At 48.5% G+C, this 16,603-nt stretch overlaps 1 protein-coding gene across 2 annotated transcripts in view; it reads left to right on the forward strand.

Moving 5' to 3' along the window:
• Positions 1-16,283, forward strand: part of SPECC1L (sperm antigen with calponin homology and coiled-coil domains 1 like) — an 85,014-nt gene extending 68,731 nt beyond the window's left edge. Inside the window, exon 16 of one of the 2 annotated variants that reach the window (XM_053993486.1) lies at positions 16,211-16,283. In XM_053993486.1, the coding sequence (XP_053849461.1) occupies positions 16,211-16,252 (42 nt within the window). In that variant the 3' untranslated portion in view covers positions 16,253-16,283. The remainder of the gene's footprint in view (positions 1-16,210) is intronic. The other variant, XM_053993485.1, reaches the window with a different exon arrangement.
• The last annotated feature ends 320 nt before the right edge of the window (positions 16,284-16,603 follow it).

Raw genomic sequence — 16,603 nt, forward strand, 5'->3', positions numbered from 1 at the left:
AGTAATTTGGATGGCTTTGAGGATCTGGGCCAAAGAGTGAGGCAGCCTCTGCAACACAGCAAACACTGCCCTGGAAAGGAGCAACATGGAGCAGATGCAGCAGAGCATGGCAGGCAGCTGATTCTGACTTGCTCCTCTAGTTCAGAAACAATTGCACAGCATAAAATTTCATGGAGTATCAACTAGGAGTGGGAATATGCCACCTCTTGTACAGGGCAGATGTGAGGCCCTCACATGACTAGTATCTCGTTCCTGGTGTCAGCATTTTTTAAAAAAGCTCTGGTAAACATCATGTAGGCAGGTGGCATTTCTAAATCTATCATCTATGCAGCATGTTTTGATGAGCCTCCTAATTTTCTCATCTCCCACTTTTGTTTTTCCTTTTGACTTGGCTAGTCAGTGTATGTGTTCCTTAAAATCATTTCATGTTACTGTGTGGTAAATTACTCCAGCTTTTTCTGTAACTTCCTGGGAAAAATTACTTTTTTTTTTCTCCCCAGAGGATTCCCATTGTGTTTGGAGCAGCCTTCACTCTGCTCTGTAGTTCCCAGCTGCCTGGCTGAGCCAGCCCATGAACCAGCCTGCCTTCCTGACTGGGGTAAGAGTGGAGGGGAGGGCAGCTCAGGTGCTGGCTGCTGCTGCCAGTGCTGGATTTTTAATGCTTAGATGCTCATAGATTTTGAGGTTGGCACTGGAGGAGCCGGTGCCTGTTCTGCTCCTTCTTTCCTACTGTCTTGTTACACCAAGGAGAGCTAAAGCACCTCTCATGCTGCTGCTGCCGGGGAAGGCAGGGTGAGCAGTGCTGGGTGTCAGTGATGTGGGAATGCTTTTGGAGTGGGGAATCCTGGAATAAAACCTCACTGTATGACACAAGCAGTCCCTGCACAGGCCGGCCTGGGCTGGCTGTCACTGAGGTGGATCACTCTGTCACAGGCTGGTGGGAAGTGTGGAGTCACGTTGGTGGTTTTTCCTGTTTGCAATGTCCACTTGAACTTGAAAAATAGAACTTAAAAAACTTTGAAGATACCCACAAAGACCAGTGGGATCGAATTCTTGAGAGGTTCTCTCCCTGTTTCAAAATTGCTGAGATGAGTCATGGCTGTCCCCAAGTCCTTGGAGGAGCAGGAGCTGGCTGGGGACAGGCGCAGCCCCAGGGGCAGCGCCGGCAGGAAATGTGGAGTGTGCTGGGGGATCCACAGCCGCCTGCCCGGTGGGAACGTGAAACTGCTGTCAAAGAGTCAATATCTCTGCAGACAACTCTTAAACACTTCCAGAGTGGTAATGCACAGGGCTCCTTTCCGTAGGTAGTTGTGGCAGCTAGGAAGAGAAGAGGGTGAAGCTGCTTTGGGTGTGCAGCCTGACCCGGTGTCCCCTCAGCACTGCACGGGGCCACCCAGACCTGTGTGCTACAGCTGCAGGCTTCGACTCGCTGGGTGGGTTTTCCAGCCTGGAAAGAAGGAGATGCTTAAAATAATGTAGTGAGAAAGCCCTCCTCTCCTCTCCTCCCCTCTGCCCTCTCCCCTCTCCTTTTCCCTTCCCTTTTCCCTCTCCTCTCCTTTCTTTCCTCCTTTCATTGTATGCAGATCAAGTCCAGTCAAAGCCCGCTGCTGTCACTCGCAGGTGCCTCACGACAAGCCAGGACTCTCAAGTAAGTTCCCTCTCTCCTGCAGCCCCGCTGCGGGGATGCTCTCCGGGCTGTCCGTGTCGCTGCCGGATCGCCGCCGGCCGCGGTAAAGCTGCGGGGCTGCCGGGCGCCCATCCCGCGGGGCCGGGGCCGGGATCGGGAGCCGTTCCCGTGGCCGCGCGTCCCGGTGCCGTTCCCGGTGCCGGTCCCGGTGCCGGTCCCGGTCGCGGTGCCCTTCCCGGTGCCGGTCCCGGTGCCGGTCGCGGTGCCGTTCCCGGAGCCGTGTGGCGGTGCCGGTCCCGGTCCCGGTGCCGCGCCCGCCCCGCGCCGCCCTGCAGGGGGAGCCGCGGCGGCCGCGTCCTGCGCGGAGGCGGGAGCGGAGCGGGGCAGCGCCGGCACCGCCACACGACTCCGGGCGCGGCCGGAGCGGAGCGGCGCCCCGAGGCCAGGTGGGTGAGGCCGGCGGGCCCGCGGGGAGGGGCGGCGGGGGCCCGGGGTGCAGCTCCCGGGGCGGAGCGGGACCTCCCGGCCGGGGCGGGCTGCGGGGCTCGTCCCGCCGGAGCATCCCGAGCGCGGCTGTCCCCGGCCCCGGCAGCCGCCGTGCGCCGCTCGGTTTCCCTCACGGCGTCAGCGGCGGCCGCGGTCCCTCTCCTGCCTGTCCCGGGAATTTGAAAAGTGGCCGCCCGCTGTCCTCTCGGTGCAGCAGAGCCCCAAGACAGGGCGATTTTGCCCTGCTGCTGCTTTCTCCTGCCCCGGCTCGGATGGTGTTTCCCCGTGGAGCCGGTGCGTTTCAGTCCGTGCCGATTCCCGACTGTCAGTCCCTCGACACACCCCCGCGCTCCAAGATGTTTGCTCCGCGGATCTTCCCTCAAACATCAGGTGCTGGACTTTGCCTCCCTGCACCCAGCCCTCCTCGGCCTTCCAGCAGATATTTGTGCTTAATCATAAAATAGTGATTCCAGGGGAGCACCCTTCATCCTGCTAACTTCTCTGTAGTGCTTTCAAAGGAGATTTCTATGCACTTCACAGTCGTGTTAAAGGGAAAAGGGCAGGGACTGAATAGATGGCTTCAAACCTGTGCGGTCTTGTCCCATTCCTTGCCCCCAAAAGCCCCAGCTCTGCCTTATCTCTGCCGAGCAGCTGAAAGTTCCTCAGCAGAGCGCCTTTCCCTGCGCCCGGGAGCGCTCAGCCTCGGCACCCCGCGATGGGGCTGCCCTCCCCGAGGGGCCTGTCCCCTGTGCTGGGGGAGAGGGCAGCTGAAGGACAGACGGACGGGCTGCGAGGTGCGGGCTGTCTCCGCAGCTGCAGGGTTTTGCCCTGTCTGATCTCACGGAGTGCCCGAGGCAGCAGGTGCGTTCCCATCCCGCTGTGTCGGTGCTGGTGCGCGGTGCCCTCGCCGGGGATGCTCCCGGGGGGAGATTTCGGCACGGTCGCTTGTGTGGTCTGAGAGTCACGGTTGCTTTATTGCTTTTTTGTGCCCTGGGCAGTGTGAGTTTGGGGGGTCTCGAGTGCAGGGGGGCTGCAGGCTTTGCCATAGCCTGAAAGGAGGAAAGGTGGTTGAGCACCTTCTTCAAAATTGCCTGGGGCGCTGAGCCCACAGAGAGACAGGAAGGGTTAACTTAAAGAGAACAACATGACTCACTTGGTAAATAGTTAATAGAATTGCTGTAACTGCTTAAAATTATTTTCCTAAGCAGATGGCCAACTATTAGATAACTCTGTCTTTGGATGTATTTGTTTTCAGGTTTCTTATCAGGCTGGTAAGTCTCAGGCACATGTAACTCAAGAACTGGAGTAATTGATAAATTCATCCTTCTGCATGAGGGAAACTAGCAGAGAGAGAGAGAAAGCATGGTCAGCTCCTGCAGTTAGAGACACCCCTGGAGCATATTGCCCAAGTGAGGTAGAAAAAGATTAGATAAAGTGACCAGCAAGGATGTGAGAAATATTTCAATTGAATTAGGTCTGTGGAGAAAATACCTTATTTTGAATCTCAATAAAACAGTCAATATAAATGTAATCACGTACCACAAAAACATATGGAAACAAAATCCTGTCTAAAGTGGCAAATGGATTGAATTCTGAATTAACCAGGAAAGCTGTGAACCTCTGAATTTGTAGAGAAAACATGTGGGTACAAACTGCAAACATGTATGTGTGTACATAAAATAAAAATGACCTATTGCAGGGTGTGAAAAAAAAAAAAAAGGCAAGCAGGTCTCCTTTTTAATGGTGGCCATGTGGTACATTTTTAATTTTCATGTGTATATAATCTGTGTCTTTCTGTACGTATTTTTATACATAAAAAATAGAATCAGCATCACCCTGTACCAGGTCAAGGGATGTTGGCCCAATAATGATGTTTTTAGCCTCTGTCCTTCTCTCAGTGGGTACAAAAGGCACTAAAGGTCTGAGCTGGAAAGCCTCTGCCAGGTCTGCCATGTTTGCATTTCTGTTTTTGCTGGTATTTTAATAGGATGTTTCCATAAGGGCTGCTGCTGCTATTGCATTTGAATATAAGCAACTTTTGAAAGCTCTTAATCTTTTTTTGTTTAATCTTCAATGATGGATTTCATGTAGAGCTGTGTGGTTAAGTTCTCCTAAGAACCACTGGGAAAAGCTCAGCCCTGCAGAAGGTTTGGGGGAAATCTTTACTCTTCCTTTCAGTCCTGTCTCTCAGAAGGGTCCGGTCCCCCCTTGGTTTTGAACCTGGCTGCTTTTCCATCTTGTGTTGAGGGAAAGCCTCTCCCTTTACCACTTCCTTTCTGCCTGCCTGACTGATGGCTGTATGATTTCTTGTCTGTACAGGATGTTTAAGGTTTCACAGATTTCTCACCATTTTCACTATGCTTCAGCTCTTCAATGGGGTTTGACATTTCTGCCCACACGAGATGGGACAAGGCACGGTGTGGGAAAAGTCTGAGTTCTGCACAGTTCTGGAGTGAGGTGTTCTCCATCCAAGGGCTGGTGCCAGTATCTCTCTTGGTGTCCTGCAAAGTTTGTCCTTGTCTTCAGCTCGAGGAGATTCCAGCTCTGCTTGTTCATTTTCTCATTTGATCTGGATTGTGATTAACTTCCAAGGTCATTCTTTATTGTGTGATTTCCGTCTGAAAATGGACATGGGCTTTTTTTTTTTTTTTTTTTTTTTGACTTTAAAGTAAAAACCAGGAAAGAGATATTGAGCTGTGTGTCAAGGAATCAGAGAAGAACCTCGCAAGTCAATGGAGGGTTGTTCCTTTTTATCAGGATATCTGGTATTTAGGACTAGAAGGTTTGTCTGCTTCAGGGACCATCTTCAGGTTTTGCACAGTGCACCTGAACAGCTTTGGTAAATACTTGAACAAAATAGCACCAGTTCCTTGCCCTCTGCTCATTTAAAAAATGCTGAGGAAGCTGCCACTTAATGAGATGCTTTTGTGGTTGACTATTGAGGGTTGGACTGTTAGGGGTGAGGAACTGGCAGCATTCTGTCTTGGGAGGGCAGGATGGTCTGGCAGAAGCACAGAAGGTGATTTAACCTCTGGAGGCTTCAATTCCTTCTGTAGTCAGAAGATGCCTCTCCCTTCACAAAAATTGCATCTGTATCAGGGATAATTATTGGTTGTATTGCACGGGCTTTTTCTGCAGTATGATCGCAGGTAGGTCAGAATGGACAGATGGCACATACAATTCTCAATTATGGAAAATATCCTTAGGAGGCACTTGGAGGTCATCTAATTGAGACCTCTGCCCAAAGGCAGGCTCAGCTATGGATTTGCCATTCTTGACATCTTTCTCTATCCTGCTCCTTAAGACCTGCAGTGGAGACTCCTCACTTTCCTGGTGTGCAGGAAATACTCTGATGTCCAGCATAAACCTTCTTTGCTCTAACTCATTCTTCATCCTGACCACAGTGGGCAACCCAAAGGCAATCAGCAAAGAGTATATCAAAGCACTTCACCAAATGCAGGTATTTGGTAAATGTGAGTGGGTAAAGGTGTGATCTCTCATTCCTCGACCTGGGTCCTGGGGCTCTTGCTGATGGGGATTTTTACATTTTTATTTCTTTAAAAGATACAAATTTCAAGCCCAAATAAAGTAATTTTATTACCACTACAAATGCAGCTGTGAAAGGCAGGGTTTGAAAAGAAATGACGGCTACAAGACAAATTGTATTTATCTTAGATGGTAAGTCAGGGGTTGCATGCAGTAGGTTTATCACTATCTGACAGGTAACAAGATAAAGTCCAGGTGTTACACAGGGATGTGGAAAGACTTGAAACAGGAACAAAGAATACTTTACAAAGCATTTTTAGGGAAAATTTGCAAACAATGCATCTGAGACAATGGAGAAGTTAGCAGGGAGGGAAACTTCTTGCAGGGATGATTTGAGCAAGGGACAGGGGGAGGGAAAGGCATGCCGGGCATGAGGGAATCTTCCTGTCCCTCTGTGATACGAGGAGAGGAAAGGGGGGTTTTCCTGGAGCTTTGGAGACGTGACGGATGACATGCTGGGCTCCTGTCTGTGTGTTGATTAGCATTTGTGATTGCTCCCAGTTCCAGGGGGGAAGGCACCGGCACTCTAGTCCTTGCAGCCTGGGGCTGTTCCATCTGCGGCAGGCTGCCATACGGCATTCCCTGTGTCCCTGTGCCCGCTGTTTGTGCCTGCCAACTCCAGCCGTGCCCCTGTTCCGCAGCTCCCCGGGGGGGTTGGCTGGTGGAGCCTCTGGAAGCCCAGCCCGAGCCGCGGGGTCCCGTCCGAGCATCCCCCGGGCAGGGCAGCCCCTCACCCGTCCGGGGCAGGAACGCTGCTGAGCGGAGCCAAGTGAAGCTTTTAGTGCATCCCTTCGGGAATGGTGAGGTTTGCAGTATTCCCTGTTAGAAGTTTCCTCATTTAGTATTCAGGCCTCAGTGTCTCCTCTGTTTTTCTCCTGGCTTTGCTTTGTTGGAGATGTTTTGGTTTGGGTTTGCACTGTTGTGTTTTCCTCTTGCTTCTTGTCTCCTCTTTCCCTCCCACCCTCTTATTTTTTCTGACTAGGGCAGCATAAATGTTTCTGCTCTCTCTGCCTGTTCTCTAATATTGGCCTCTTATGCAAATTCCCCTTCTTGTACTGGGAAAGTCCTCTACAAACAGCCCTATCATTTTGGTTATTGAGTTTTCCTCAATAGAATAGGATTGTCAGATCCTAGTATGAATCAGCTGTTGAGCTTAAGGACTTAAGGGAAGTAGGTGGTTAAATGTCATATTCTCTGATTATAACAACTTCGGTTTCAGTGAGATCCATATACCTGGGCACAGACTGGGATTTTCCATAGGAAACATTCCCCTGGATAAAAGACAGCTAAGAGGTATGCGGCTTTTTAGTAAAATCTTCAGAAGAGAGGCACGTGATTGAAATTGATTTGAATAATTACAGTTTCCACATACGTCCAATCCACAGATCAGTGCTCAGCTTCAATGGGATGGTGGAAAATCACATCAGACTGACCTGGGCTGGCACCAGCACCATTACAGCTCCTGGAGCATGTGTGGGGAAGCACACTGACATTTAAAAAGTTTGTAAAATGTTCTGTAGCCTGGATTTTGGCAAAAAAAGGGATCTGTGCTGATGGCTGCCTAGTCAGGGATCTGGGACTGTTCCTGATAATCCCAAAATGCAGGCCTCTTTAGCAGACCTTTTAAAACTGAGGCGCCTAACTTTATCAAACACCTAAAAAACATTAATACTTTGTTTTATGTCATCCTGTGTCTTATGAAATGTTGATCCAAACTTTGCTTGACCATTATGATTCATTTGGGATTCTTGTTAACTTTCCTACCCCATTCCTAAAGGGAAACCTTCCTTTTCCTCCATGTAGCCACCCTACAGCCCAGCTCTATGATTACAGCAGGCAAGGGATGGACACAATCCAGGTGGGAGAAACCATCCTAAAGGCTTGGGGGGTATCTGTTCTGAGGGCTCCCCAGATCCATCTCTGCCTGACTAATATCTTTTGTGTTTAGAGTCTAATGTCACAGTCCCTAAGGAATTTGCCTTGGGGGTCCTTTTCGGTTTATCCTTGTTTGGCAAGGTGTGAGGATCATGGTTGTCACACATTTGAGAAATGATCACAGGTTTCTTTACAGATGGACTTTTTCTATGATGTCTTGTTGTGAATATCTGAAGTTTTCACAGGACAGAAGGGCCACTTGCCAAAGCTGGTGGAGGTATCTCTGCTGTAGTGGGGACCTGACAGCTCCTCTCTCCTCTCCTCTCCTCTCCTCTCCTCTCCTCTCCTCTCCTCTCCTCTCCTCTCCTCTCCTCTCCTCTCCTCTCCTCTCCTCTCCTCTCCTCTCCTCTCCTCTCCTCTCCTCTCCTCTCCTCTCCTCTCCTCTCCTCTCCTCTCCTCTCCTCTCCTCTCCTCTCCTCTCCTCTCCTCTCCTCTCCTCTCCTCTCCTCTCCTCTCCTCTCCTCTCCTCTCCTCTCCTCTCCTCTCCTCTCCTCTCCTCTCCTCTCCTCTCCTCTCCTCTCCTCTCCTCTCCTCTCCTCTCCTCTCCTCTCCTCTCCTCTCCTCTCCTCTCCTCTCCTCTCCTCTCCTCTCCTCTCCTCTCCTCTCCTCTCCTCTCCTCTCCTCTCCTCTCCTCTCCTCTCCTCTCCTCTCCTCTCCTCTCCTCTCCTCTCCTCTCCTCTCCTCTCCTCTCCTCTCCTCTCCTCTCCTCTCCTCTCCTCTCCAGAACCGCAGCTCATGAACAGCCGGCAAATGCAGGAAAATGTTTTCTGAAGTGATTTATGAACGGCTGCTGGTTCTCCAGTGTGATGGTTCGATGCAGAAGGACAGAACTCAGTGGTGAGAAGTGTCATTTCCCCAGCAGCCCTGTGCTCTCCGCCCCAGCCCAGCGGCGGCGCCGGCCGGAGCCGCCGGGGCAGGAAGCGTGAGAGGTGCGGGGCTGCGCTGGGGCGGATGTGCTCTGACCACAGCACAGGGGCTGAGGAAATGACAGAAGGACTTAAGAGTTCTCACAGCACCACACTGACACTCTGCGATCAGTAACAGTGACGTTGGAAAGTTCTTAATAAATCGGATTATAATCAAGGACCTGGGGAAAAAAGCCAGTCCCTTTGAGTACCTCCAGTGTCGGTGTGGCTGGCTGTGATAGTGGAAATGCAAGTCACCTCACAAGGGGGACAGCAGTGTGGTGCAAGTCACAGCAAAGAGGAGAGGGAATGGCAAAGTGAGGGCATGTGGCCTCGGGGCAGCATCAGAGCATCAACTCCTTATCCACAGAGGGTGGCAGAGTCCTAAAAATGTCTTAAATAGCTCTGAGGCTGCGACAGAAGCACGATGGTGAAGCTGACACTGAGCAAATAAGCCTTAGCAGTCAGAGTACCTTACAAAATGGAGGGAAGGTTGCTGGAAACAAACTCAGGGGACAGAAAATTTGTTATTGTGGCTTTTGCCTGCTTTTGGGATGAGCAGTGTCGTACAATGCTTTCATCAGCATAGGGAAGGACAGCCGGGGAATCATTTTAAGTTACATGGAGAGAGATAGTAAGAGTTACATTCTTTCTGCTGTAGGAGGATGTTGGTTGCCCTGCACTGGGGTGAGTTTTTGTTTCACCATCAGAGTTTATGCAAACGCTCCTGGCAGCCTGCTGGACAGTGCTCGAGGGAGCAGGGATCACAGGGCATGGTGCAGAGATAACCTGCACTTAGAGAAGGCAAATAGGATTTGGGAATAACTGAATAAAAATGCAAGAAAACGAACAGATGTACCCAATTCTCAACTGCCTGTCTGGAAACTTCATCCAGAAATGAGAGGCAAAGTCACATCTGGAGATAAATCTGCTCCATTATTTTAAAATAGACCAGAATGGATGCATTAGCAATATGATAAATATCTTCAGAGTAAATTCTTCCCTTGCTGTATTCCTCAGTGGGTCACCTCTTCTTTATATTCTGTTTCCTCATTTCTCTTATTTTGTCCTTGAAGGAAATGCTCCTCATGTGTGAACACAGCTGGCTTTACTAGGGCTGTGAGGAGGCAGAGTTTGCCTTTGAGTTCTTCCCTCACACAGGAAAGGAAAACTGGCTCCTCAGAGACATTGTGGATGATATTGGCAGTAGTAACTTGTTTCTGGCCATGGTACATGGTTTTAATTATGCTTTTTTACTTGTCTGCCTTATGAAAGCCTATCCAAATGCTCTATTTTTTTTTTTTTCTTTTAGAAATGCTACCATAGATAAATTAACGTCAGGCATTCTGAGTACAAAAAATTTGCTCAAAAATCCAACATGTTTCGGTGTCTTTTGGCAATATATCGTGACGCCTGCTGCCCAGCGAGACTTTGGTGAGCACGGGGGAGCCATTTTCCCTTCTGTTTGTTTGATCTGGCTTATTTAACTGCTGGTCATTCATCCTTACTTAGTTTTGCCCTCCTTGGCTTTTTGTGACCATTAGAATTGGAATAATTACTGTGAGGTTTTTTCCTTGCTTTTAAACATTTATAACATCCACTTAGGAAGAAAAGATGGTCAAATGTGTTCTGCTCTAATCTTCCGCTACCACAATAAAAATTAATCCACTTCTAGCACTGGGAGGGCAGGAGGCAAAGCTGCAATGTTGGTTTGGGATCAGCCATTCCTGTCTGCCAGTCCATCTTGCTTGCTGTCCAGTGGGATTTCACTGTTGGGGCAGTTTTGTTTTTTAGGTTTTTTTTTTTTTCTAATGGGCATAAATAGGAGGAGAAGAGAGGCACAGGACAAGTTGGCAGGGTTCTGGTTTTGTCATGGTTTCGGTTGCTGTCACTCATGCAGCAGTCTGAGTATCTCTGGTAAATCAGTCAAGACTTTACACCCAGGTTCACCATGCTTGTTGCTGGAGTACAGTTTCCTTTCTTGGCCTGGACTGCAGCAGGGATGGAAATGTAAAACAGAATTGTTGCCCCTCTTTCCCATTTTTAAACTGATAGACAAAGTTCAGGCACAGTACAGGTCTCTGAAGAGCCATTTCTTCTGCCTTTCACGAGTACATGAAGAGAAGGTTTTAAGTCTTGGAGGGCTGTTGCTTTCCTGTAAGAGGGGATTACACCAAATTTAGCAAAGCTGAAACTCTCATTTTACTTATTATTTCAGGAGAACTTGCAAAATCTATCCAGAAAGCTCTTTACCCCACTGTAGGCTTATATTACAGCAGACTTCACTTCCCAAGAGGAGACAAAGTCTATGCTTCCAAAAATCCTCGGCCTTGCATTTTTGCAGTCAGAGCATCAGTGGCTCAGATGATACGTGCCTGGAAGGGTCAGACTGGCACCTGGAGTCCCTTGATAGAACAAAAATTTCCACACCTGCCCATGTTCTGCACTTGCAATGGTGTCCATGCAGGCAGGCATGCAAGGGCCTCCAGGGAGGGCTGAGGGAAAGTGCAAGTGCTCTAGGTACCTGAAAACCAAGACCACAGTGTGCTGATAATTTTGCCTGCTTTGTTTCACTTGTATCCTTTGTTAACAAAGAGCAGTCTAGAGGGAAATAGTCTATTATTAATATTTAATTTCCTCCTATTACTGTAAGCAGATGACCTAAAAGATCATTTAGGCAGCAGCCAATAAAAAAGCAAAGAGAGGAATCAGAAAATGTATGTCTTGGTTAGGTGGGTGATGCCTCCTTCCTCCTCTTTCCTGCCCCACCCAGCCACAGCTCTTCATCCTTCCATGGGAGGCAGGGCTGGGGATGCTCCCCACAGCTGTGTGTGAGCAGTCAGGGACCCAGGGAAGCTGCTCTACGTGAAGTATTCATAAAATACTGAACTACAGAAAGGAAACCCTTGAGCAGCACAGAGAAGTGCTCCTGCTGCCTTCCCTATCGTGCTGCCCAAAGGACACCTGTTTTCATCATGTTTTACAGCCCCGGTTGTTTTGCAAATTTGTGTTCTGCCTGTGAGCACATTGGCTCGTTTATTGTGACTTGATCCTCTGAAGTGGTGGGGAGAGACAAGATTTCTTGGAGTCTTTGATTTAAAAGATAGGGAGATTCTCTTTGAGCTGAAGAGATTTCAAAGAGAGGATAAAAACTGACAAGCATCTCCCCCTCCAGGCTTTGGAAAGTAGGAAACAAATGATTTAGCAGCACCAAATTTTCTGCTTAGGGCCATGTGTGAATTCAAGGATTTTCCCTAAGGGAGTTAGGTAATCTGCATGTGGCTGGTACCTGGCAAGGGTCATGTTGTCAGAAGGAGATGTAAGATTGTGATCTGTGGAATGAGCCCTGATGAACACCCCCCCTGGCCCCCTTAAGCTGCCTGCTGCCTCTCCTGCCCCATCCTAGAGCAGACACAGAAACCAACCCCTCTGGGGCCTGGGGAAGCTGCAGTCTGTCACCTACGTGCCCACAGACTGTCTCGGGTGCCCTAAGGGCTGCTGATCATCTGGAGTTTTTGCTAATATGTGAGAGGAGCTGTCAAGCTGAAGTGTCACAGGCACTGTGAGCCTGGCAGGCACAGAGGTGCATCTGCTGTCTGCCAGCTGACAGAGCCTGGGCAGCCCAAACCTCCCAGAGCAGGATGGACTCAGCCTGGAGGGGCCAAGAGCAGGAGATGAGCTTGTCTGAGGTGGGTGATTTGAACCAAGCAGTGGCTGAGGGCTCAGCTCGATGCTTTTGGCCCTCAGGAGAGAGAAGGGGCAGCACCTTGGTCCAAAGTCAACTGGAGATGCCAAACTAAAGCTTGCTTAGGCTCTGCTGGTGAATTGCTTCATGGGAACGTGCTGTGCAGATGCTTTATTGAATTTTCAAGGAGGAGTTTCTCATTGGGACTGAAATATGAGAGAGAACAGAGTGTTCCAAGTCACTACAAACGAGCAGAGCACCAGGTTTACAGGTTTGAGAATGACAAAAAGGGTTTATTTAATAATGGGAGAAAGGCCGGAACATAGCCCGGGGTATCAAGAAGGAATTAACAAAATAAAACAAGGGCTTATGAAGAAATACTAATTGTAGCTGTCCAGCCTGTTGGGTGATACAGGTTATTTTTCTGAAGTTTCAAGAAGCTTGCCATGCTGATCCCTCAAGGGCCTGAGATGTTAAATATACACTTCCCCAGTGAGTAAAGCAGATTGTTAATTAATTTTTTCTTATTAGACCTGATTGCTGAGCCTTTGGGTCTTGCATGAAGTAGACAATTCTACAATAAATTTCATTTTGCCTCTGGATCTACGTCATCTTCTCTGGGAGGTCTCTATTCATTTTGTCCCTGTGCAGTGAATTTCTAGCTGTATAAGCAGAAAGACTGAGCCTGTTCTTGTTTTAAAGCAAGTTGCAAATACTCCTGAAATGGAGATTTGTTATGTCAGGTGAGCACTACAGCAGCTGACACTGTGAGAGAGGAATGAGGAGAGGTGGGTGAGCTCAGGTTGAACATGAACCCTCCCAGGCTGTGGCACGTTCTGTCAGCAGCAGGTGAGGCTGGGCTTGTGTGGCCAGTAATTGGTTTTTCTAATGTCAGTGGCTACTCAGCGGTGCTGAAGCAGAGACAAAATGTTTTGTCGTGGCTGGGACACCTGCTCAGCTCCAGCCATTTCTCCCCTGAGATGTGCTGGCTCTGCAGAACTCCGAGTGTTTTCCGGCCCATCTGAGAGCAGAGGGTGGAAGGACATGCTGTCCTTTTCTGGACATAACATTCTGATTGCTTCAGAATAAATGACCGGGGCTTAGGATGAAGAATCAGGCCACTGTTTGTGTAGAGAGATGGAAGAAAGGGACAAACAAATTCAGAGATAAAAGATTCAAATTTAACATGAGGCCATGAAAGAGTCAAAGTAGGAGGTTAAAAGCTCTGTTGTGTCAGAGAACAGTGTGTGATGTAGCCATTAAACTTCAGATTCCAGCACTGTTCTCTTTCAGGTTCAGGCAAAGGTGTAGGAAATTTCAGCTTTGTGCTGAGCCATTGGTACGTGGAGGTTCTGCACAGAGAAGTTTGTAACTTTCCTCCATGTCCTGCTGGAGTTTGAGATGAGCCAGAGCCAGGTTAAACAAAATGCATCTAGGATTAGTATGGATTCGTGATCCTACTGAAGGGAGCTCTCAAATGGGGAAGAATATCCAATAATTTTGCTTTGATCCTCTTCACTGAGGTGTATAAGCTGTGAACATGATGGGCAAGAGCAACATAGCAGGACTTCAGGTAAATCCTCTGAGCATCAAGATTAAGGTGCTCAGTTCTCAGGCTGGCTCCTCCCAAACAGGGCTTCCTTCAGTTCTTCTGACCCCATCTCAGAGGAGCTTGTGGGGGAATTACAGTGGCTTTAGCAGTAGTTTGGGCCCAAGTATGTCAGAGTAATTTGTTAAATTTTTCTAAACTTGGCCTGGCACTGGAGTTTGAATGTGCTCTTGTCCTGCATGGTGAGGTGGGAGCCTGTGGGAGGTGTGTGCTCCCACTCTGTCCTGCTGAGGGACTCAGGGGCTCACACCCACCTCAGTCTCAGGCACAGCCATCCTGCACCCTCCCTTCCTCTTAGGAGCCTGTTTTGCCCACTGCTTCCTTTGTTAGGTTGTTTTTTTCCTCCTACCAGCTTTTTCCTGTCTTTTTTTCTCCCTTCTTGCTCACACACATGCACAAAATATTGTTTATTTCTCATCCTGCCCCTTCTGTTCTCTCTGCCTCCAGATCTTCTTTATTTCTGTCTTATATTCATTCTAATCCCGGGCTGGAGGGTGAGGTTTCAGTATCACTGCTTTGAAACAAACCTGTTGGGATTTGTAATGGACAAGCAGATCCTTGCAGGGGCATATCACTGACATCTCTGAAATCCAAGAAAGTAAAAGCCATCTTTAGGAAGCCATTGAAAAACTGAACATTTTGGTGTAGGAGCACAGACAATACAGAGACTTCTTGGGGTTTTTCTTCTTTAAAAAAGATTAAATGGATGATCTTTATCTTCCTCTTAATAGCTAGATCACACACTGATCTCTTCTGTTGGTTTCTTCTGCTAAAACCAAACAAAACACAGAAACAACATAGCTGAAGGTACAGAAAAGCGAAGGTTTTGAAGCACATCCAAACCACCAAGAATCATTCACTTTCCTTTCAAATGCAGCATTAGCAATAGAGCTCTAAATCAATGAAAGGTCTAAAATTAGATTATATTCCTGAGATCAGATGTGAATCACAAGTTAATCATATTTTCTTTTATTATCACTGTCTTTACCCTTTTATTTTATCCTGAGAAATTAGGTTTCTGACTTGAAAACAGAGTGAACTGTGAAGGCATCAAACCCTGATGGGTGAGACCACGCCAGATAACCTGTGGATGGGGCTCAGAAATCACGTGTTTTGGAGGTTCATGTTGCACCCAAAACTGAGCTTGGTGATTTATCAGTTGGTGCTGTGTTTCTCTCTCTCCTAACCCTCTGATGTATCAAGCTGTTTCTTAAATTAATGAGAAAATATTATTGCTAAAGCTTGCTAAATAAGGTTTGCAACCCACTCTGGAAGTGACAGGCGAGGACAGCAAGCAATTATCTCTTGACTGTGGCACAAAGCTCAGGGAACTGTGTTCTGCCTTCTGTATTTTTAGCTGAAACTGTGGTGAAATGCACCCATATCTGAAGCAGAGGTATGAGGTGACCTGCAGGGCGTGCAGGTGATGTGTATCTGCTCGTATGAAATGCAGCTGCAGGCTTGTTTCCTCACAAGCAGCACCAGCTTTAGTCCCAGAGCTGTGTGCAGGACACTGCAGGAACTCGAATGCAGCCCTGAGCCATGGCATTGGCATTGTGTCTGTGTGTGTATTTCTGGGAGAGATGTGTTTTGGTGGGCCTGGTTCTGGCTGGTTGAAGGTAAAGGATGATGCTGTCCTGGATGCAACAAACACTATGGACAGTGCAGGTATAATGAACAAATGGTTTGCTTATAGGATACAGATTTACATGAACAAAAATGATGGAGTTGCAGGAGGGGAGCTTGCAGAGACCCTTGCAAAGAGTGTGCATGGTCAGTCAGCAGGAGTGTCCTCAAAGATGTCCCTGTCTGAACGCCTTGAACACTTCTCCCTGCCATGGATCTTGTTCATGGATACACGGAGGCCAGACAGCTGTGGCCACAGAGGGGTGACCACGCATGCCAGCAGTGTAGCTGCCCTATGAATGAGGGCTCATGTCCTTGCAGAGCAGGGTACTGGTGCAGTGGTTTTGTGGCAAAGCACGTGAGGGTGGGCAGCACGTGATGGCCCAAACCCGGTGTTTGCCATCAGAGGGAGACAGGTGTGTGTGAAAGGCTCCTCCACCTTTCCTCTGTGCAGCCTCAGCATTTGCTGGGACATAATTAGTGGGGCTCTCGTGTTTCAGGGCGGGCTGTGGAGCAGCTGCTGAAGTGCCAGCTCAGTTGGTAGCCTTGAAAACAAAACATCCCTTGTTTCTCATCACCACTGTGAAACGCTGCCTTCCTGAACTTGGGTTTGGCCCTGCAGCTTTCAGGATAGACAAAATGTGAGAATTTTGCCAATAATGTATTCTTCTAGGTCTGTGTAATATCCATTATCAATTTAATGTGCCACTTTAATGAGATTTTGCTTTCTCCATCTCCTCCATAGAGCTGATTACTTAGTGTATGTGGTTGATGTTTTCTTTTCTTTTTAGAGGAAACTGCAAGTGAAGAAGTTTAATGTTTGCTTCAGCTGAAGAGAATATTTCCCAAGTCCTGGTGGGAAAAGGTGAAAAAGAGGACCAGAGGATGTTGCTATGGTATGGAGATGACAGGAAGCCATGACTAGAAGGGGGATTGTCAACAGGAAACAAAGCACCACAGCCAATGTGGCACTGCTGTACAGTACAGCTGCTGTGCTGCGCTGCCTGCTGGACTCTGAGGCCTGGGGAGCACTGTCTGTCCCCAAGAGATATTCTCCTGTCCGTTTGTCTGCTGGAGTCTGAATTATTCTGCACCTGGTTAATCCTCTTTGCTGGAGCCGGCAGACCCTGGGCTTTTTTTCTTGACACCATCTACTGTAAAGTCCTTGAAGAGCTATAGGGAGA

Source organism: Vidua macroura, chromosome 18, assembly GCF_024509145.1.
Source record: "Vidua macroura isolate BioBank_ID:100142 chromosome 18, ASM2450914v1, whole genome shotgun sequence".
NCBI classification, from domain to species: domain Eukaryota; kingdom Metazoa; phylum Chordata; class Aves; order Passeriformes; family Viduidae; genus Vidua; species Vidua macroura.